We start from the raw sequence: 6,765 nt of genomic DNA on the forward strand, positions 1-6,765 counted from the left end.
GTGTGTATGTGTCTGTGTGTGTGTGGGCATTTACTATCCGACTGCAAAATCTCTTTGCAGAGATCTTATCTTATCTTATCTAATCTAATCTGATCTGATCTTATCTTATCTTATCTAATCTCTAAAATGGTTGGTTGTGCGTAACCTGTTGTTGTTGTTATCGATCCAGCAACATCTGGGCTCTCGCCCTTCTGTCCAATGCCATGTAGTGATAAATGCAGGTTTGCTGCAGTTGCTGTAATGTTCCGTAGAGTGTGGTGCGTAACCTGAAAATACTCGATATTCGAAAGCAAGTTTTGTTCGGTTCATCCTCTCCATCCCTAAACCTCCGCCTTGCTATACAGCGTAATGTATAGCTCCAGGGTAGGACGACATTGTTTGTCATCGCTGGGAAATCAGACGCTCGCCAAAAAATGAAATCGAAGAAACAGGCATTTTTCTGACCATTGGGTAATTTATATCATTGCTTAAATTTTTTTTTTTTAAACCTCAGTACCCTTTATTACCATTCAAAAACACATTTCTATATGGAGTTTACTGAAAACATTGATCAAAGACATACACAAAAATGTAAATTTGCAGTTTCCATAGATGCTCAAGCTCTGGAAGTCATCAAATTTAGCAGGCATTAAAAAAAATAATCTTTTCTCTGACCAGCCGATCCCATCTCCTTCAATCGGAAATATCTCGACTTCTTTTCAAGATTAATGGATGTTTTTTCATCTACAGAAGGACACATAAACGAGCTTTAAGTCAATATCAACAAAATTACTGTTTACGCCAAAAATTTGACGAGCGCCTGATTACAGCGCGTCGTGACATTATTTAAAGTTCCTCGCTTCTAGAACACAGACTGCTCTTACTCGGTGTCTGTCTTGTCATAAAAGCTTCCAAATGTGTCACGACGCGGTGAAATCAGGCTCTCGTCAATTTTTGGACATATTGATATAGATTTTTTGGGGTGAGAACTGAGAGCCTATCTATTTGCCTTGTTTTTTATGAACAAAATAATCACCGATCTTGCATATTAATTCAGTATATTAATAAATGAAGGTGAATAGGGTGGCCTTGTATCAGAGGTAAATATGGCGAGGAAAATTAATGGCCGCTAAAGTTTGTTCACTACTAAAGTTGTAGTGCCCATGGAAACTAAAAATTTTACGTCTTTTTGTACCTTTGATCAACGTTTTTCAGTAAACTCAGCTCAGGAATGTGTTTTTAAATGGACATAAAAGTTGTTGAGCCCCAAACAATAACAAGAACAACAACATCAAAAACAACAGCAGCAACAACAACATCAACAACAACAGCAGCAACAACAACAAAAACAACAACAACAACAACAATATAATAATAATAATAATAATAATAATAATAATAATAATAATAATAATATGAAGAAGAAGAAGAAGAAGAAGAAGAAGAAGAAGAAGAAGAAGAAGAAGAAGAAAAAAATGAAGAAGAAGAAGAAAATGAAGAAGAAGAAGAAAATGCCCAACAGCGGAAATAAACGTCTATTTCTTGGATTTTCTTTGTTTTGACGACCGCCTCACTTCACCTGGACACCTCATGTGAGGCAGCGTGGTGGAATCAGGCTCTCGTCAAAATAATCAAACTGAAGAAACCTGCATTTTTCCGCAGGTTTGTGAATTTTTATGAAATTTTTGTTTTTTGGCTCAACACTTTTCATGCCCATTAAAGAACTCTTTTCTGTGTGGATTTTCCATAAAAACGTTGATTAAAGGCTCAAAAAATGTAAATTTTCTGTTACCACGGACTCTTAAGCTAAGGAAATAACTAATCTTTGGTGGCCATTTTTTCGCAAATATCTCGACTTGTATACCAAGATAAATGATACATTTTTTTCATCCAAATAAAGACAAGTGAACAAGCTTTAAGATGATACCAATAACTCTACATGCTCTAAAATTGACGAGAACCTGATTGCACCACGACGCCTCATAAAAATACTCCTGATCCGATCAATCACACAACGTGATTTAACCTGAAATAGCTTTTACGTAGCAAACCCAACTATGGATTTTCTTGTAGTGCGATTTTTAAAATAAATAAATAATATAATGTCTTCAGAAAATGAAGACAGCAATGGGTGCTTTTCAAAGGTACTGGAGCGTAATAAGGTTTCCAGGAAAATCATTACAGACCCTATCAGCAAATACATGATTTTATCAATGTTTTTATTAATGAGTATAGTTAAATGCTGAATATTATGCCATTGATGGATTACTTTTGCAAAAAGAAACCTAGTGTTTTCGAAATATCAATTTTTAAATCTCTTTAAGTCTGTGCCCATAATGTACAATTCGGCTTGGTTGTTATTATTTTCTGAGCACTTCAAAGTTGACTGTGTCCCCGAAGTTTATAACTCTTACAGAGGTAAATGAAGACCACAGGGGAAATCGACTGTAGTCACAAACTGGAAATTGTGAGGGTGCCAATTTTAAAAGCTTGTGGACTCGTAACTTCATATTTGTTAGACTGGTGGTTTATTGTTAATTGTTGTTGAATGGGACATCTAACAAAAATAATCAATCAACAGTTGAACAAAAATACAGGTACTCTCAGGATTTTCAGTTTGTGACTACAGTTGTTTTCCCCTGTAGTCTTCATAGGATGAAGACAGTTTTAGTTGTTTTTTTTTAAATGTAGAGTTATTTTTACGCTTCCACAATTTAAATAATTTAGGAGGCAGACATTGACCCTGCTTGTCAGAGCCAATACAGGCCGAGAGAATGCATCATCCCCACATAAAAAAAGCCCCGAGATATAGGATAAAAATTCTCCCCACATGGGAATCGAACTCACGTCTTCTGCACGCGACGGTGAAGAGTCTATCCGCTATGACATAGGCACCAGTCATGTGGTGTAAATGAATGAGTGTGTAACGCCCAATGTTGTTATCGGCTCCTAGCACTATTGCGTTTTCAGTTGTAACGAAATGCATCTAATCACTGTCTAATAGCTAACTCTGAATTACAAAGTTCTATCTGATATTTTTGACCGTTTTGATTCACTAAGATCACGAATTCATAAACCAAGTGTTCTATATGCTCTATCAAAATCGCAAGATTATTCGGAGTCGTTACTAAGATAATCAAAGAATTGCGTTCGAAAAAGCTTGTCATGTTGTGAAACTCAACATTTCTGACGTCAAATTTCTCAGAACTAGGTACTGAGCAGAATGAACTGTGTATTTCTGAGGTAGCGAACATTCTCCCAGGCCAGCTTACAACTCCCTTGCTGATGGGGTGCTGTTCATACACCACCGTTTTTTTTCTAATTTTATGAGGAACACGTTTTATCCATATTATTTTTAAAAAAGTTTTTGTTCCCTTTCTTGTAAGTGGAGACGCCTTTGTGATTTTAAGGTCAGACTGTTCCACGTAACTAGGTCATGAGCGAGGTGCTGACTCTCTTCTAAACACTTCCTTGTCCACTTAATGATGTTGTCCATCACTTTCCTTGTCTGACTTCCTTCCCTCTCCCCTCCAATGTTCGTCATAGAACAATCCTAGCAAGAGCACTTGATTCTGTAATGTGACGGTACCATCTCAGCTTTTTTCCCGTGAGTGTTGTGAAAAGGGTCTTCCTCAGGCTCAGTGTTATGCTGTTATTATCCATGAGTAAGTTGTTCAGTCTATTTAGTGCTGTCATTGTTTGAACTGTGAACTGTTCAGATCTTTATCCTTTTTCAGCGAAAACTGCCTGAAAGTACTTAAAATGCAGTACTGAGCCGAATTTCTGCTTCGAATTGTGAGGTCTTTAGCAATGTCTCCTTTCATTTGTCCTCTCCTGGCGCTTATTTCCATTCCAAAATTTTCCCTAGAGGTAGTCCAGACGCTTGAGCAGGCTGTGTAGTCATGCAACTAATGTTGTCCTCAGGTCTTAGCCGTTTTGTTTTTCTCTCTATTACGCTGATAATGTCCTCATGGTCTTTCAGAGCATTGCCCATAACACTATGCCATATGACCGACTGTCTTTCGCTACGATTTATTGTTGACCTATTTACGACTAGTATCTTTTACAAAACAAGCAATTTCCAGAGCCCAGGATCTCCCGGGACATTGACCTTACAGCCGTAACAAACTGCAATAAAAGTCGCAAAGCAGCAATAATTTTTTGATGTATGGACTGGCTCGCTGGTCGGCCTCATGAGTCAACACAATAGAATTTGAAAAGAAAATCAATCTTCTCAGATCACGTTTCATCATTTTTTGGGTTTTGTTTTGGTAAGTTTTACGGCACTTGCAACTACACAAAGCTATATGAGTGCGCGGGACACATGTTGGTTGTTTTTACATTTGTTTCTAACCGACGACTTGGTTTTACTTTATGGTTCAAGTTTAAAAGAAAATCCTGGTTAAAACGTAATAGTCAAAACAGTCCTTTGCATTTATAAATAGTACTATCTACATCTTTCAGTAAAGACCAATTGTTTCGTTAACTCCAGAACCCTGCTGGGATCAACGACAGAGAACACATTTTTTAAGTTTCGTCAATGGGTTCCATCGACAGAACATTATGCTCGATGATACAAAAATTTGTACGCTCATCATCAAGTGCCATATCTGTGACAGACATCGGCTATCATGGTTCTCCATTCATTCCTTTTATCGAATGCTCTCCAAAAAGCTACGTTATCCTGATCCCTCCAGACATTCATCTGTTTAGGCTCTCCAAGTAGATTACTTATAATCTAAACAAGCCTCGTTTTCCTTCAATTGTGCGCTGTTGGCCGATAATTTATTGGCTCAAAATGGTATGTAGAAATAATTATGTGCGTTCTACGCCTAAAATACAGAAACGTGGGAAGACATGGAATAACATCAAGAGGCTAGCCCAGGATAGAGAAAGGTGAAAGAATGTTGTCCGAGGTCTATACCCTGGTGCAGGGTGAGAAAGGCAATGATGATGATGATGACGCCTAAAATGCAACGACTTTCTCTTGTTTCCTCAGGAATTCCTGAACTACTACGCCGGAGTGAGCGCGACTGTTGACGATGATTGCTACTTCGACTTGATGATGCGCTCTGTGTACGGCCTTCCAGCACATCGCAACACCTGATTGGACGTTGGGACCCTCTAGCCTTGATGGCGCGCGCCGGCTTTCCACTGTTTTGTGTGGGGGTGTAGTGGAGCATTTGTGGTGTTTCTGGTTGTGGTAGCAGCAGGGCATGTGGCTGAGTGTTAAGTGAGTGTGGTTAAAGCCAGGAATATTTCGTTGATGTCCGACTCGAACTGCGCACCTGCCAAATTACGTCAAACACTTTTACCTTTTATTTATATTAATTTTATTTCATTTTATCTGGGGGAGGGGCTAGAATTATGTTATTCATAAACGTAATTACAAATAATGTTACCATAATAAAAATAACACCATACACAATATTCTGAGAAATTCTTGTAGATAATTATACAGATAACGGGATTACGCTGCGAATGCTGGGCAATTATAAAAGACAATTACAGTAAGATAGAACAAACAGAGATGTGGTTTCTTAGGAGACTTCTGAGAATTTCTTGTTGGAAATAAAAGGAATCAAATGAGGAAGCACATGACGTAGTCAACGTGGGCCGCTCGCTGAAAAAAACAGTAAGGAAGCGACGACTCATTTGAACAGAGAAAGATAAGACTAACATTACTTAAACGCAATTCCACATCATCACTCACCACCACCATTATTTCTAAAATGATCATAGCTCTCAGATCCTTCACTTACATCTAAAGTACTTGAAGATCTACCTGTAACAGTTACATGTCATTCTAAGTATGTACGTCATACACTATTGGACACTATCATACGCACTTTTCCTACTAATCAGATGGCGTCAATCTCATGTAAATGGGCAAGGGATAAAAGAAAGGAAGCGGCGAATGCAGTTTCTGAGGCACTTTAATAGACGTAAGGGCCTTAAACTTCTAGTTCTCATTTGTAGAATTGAAGACAACCGAGGCAGGGGTAGATTTAAAGCAACTTATTTGAAGAACCTTCAAAGATGGATGACGGGGAAAGATTAAAATAATAATAATAATAATATAGCTTTAAAAAAAGAGCTTCCACGTAGAGAAATGATTGGTGAACCAAGATCGTCGATGGTGTTGCTGAACTTGCATTTGATGATGACGAATTATGAAGAAATCACCTTTCCACTTTTATGAAAATCAATGTTCATACACATATAATTATTAGTTCAGATTCGGACATCGACGATTTGTTCTCCTAATAAACGTCTTCATTTCTTAGAAGACGCACTGTTCCCATCTCTTCTGCCCTGCCTTTAGGCATTTCCATCGTAGAACGTGAGTGGTGTGTGGGACATATGATAGTAGTTATTTCTCTGCATAACTGTTGTGGTACCATGTTGTGACCCATTTATTTTATGTATCCTGTATAATGAACAATGTATCATCGAAATCTTACATAATTCCAAGTTTTGCTTTTGAGAACAAACAAACTAACCAACAAACCAACCAACAAACAAACAAAGAAATAAATACCCCGCCCCCCCCCCCCACCAAAGTCTCACCAAAATGCAGCCCCCCCCTCCCCCGTCAACAAATGACAAAATACCCTCCCACAATACAAAGACAACAACAACAACAACAACAACAACAACAACAACAACAACAACAACAACAACAACAACAACAACAACAACAACAACAACTAAAAAACAACCACGCCCTTACATAACAAAACTACATAAAAGACCGTGTACTCGCCAATATTTTTGTAATAGAAA

At 38.0% G+C, this 6,765-nt stretch overlaps 1 protein-coding gene across 3 annotated transcripts in view; it reads left to right on the plus strand.

Moving 5' to 3' along the window:
• Positions 1-6,517, plus strand: part of LOC101859231 (calcyphosin-like protein) — an 87,640-nt gene extending 81,123 nt beyond the window's left edge. For all 3 annotated transcript variants that reach the window (XM_005094858.3, XM_035968843.1, XM_035968844.1), the window contains exon 5: positions 4,979-6,517. In XM_005094858.3, coding sequence (XP_005094915.1) covers positions 4,979-5,086 — 108 coding nt within the window. In that variant the 3' untranslated portion in view covers positions 5,087-6,517. The remainder of the gene's footprint in view (positions 1-4,978) is intronic.
• The last annotated feature ends 248 nt before the right edge of the window (positions 6,518-6,765 follow it).

This window comes from Aplysia californica, unplaced genomic scaffold (assembly GCF_000002075.1).
Source record: "Aplysia californica isolate F4 #8 unplaced genomic scaffold, AplCal3.0 scaffold00090, whole genome shotgun sequence".
Classification (NCBI taxonomy): Eukaryota; Metazoa; Mollusca; class Gastropoda; order Aplysiida; family Aplysiidae; genus Aplysia; species Aplysia californica.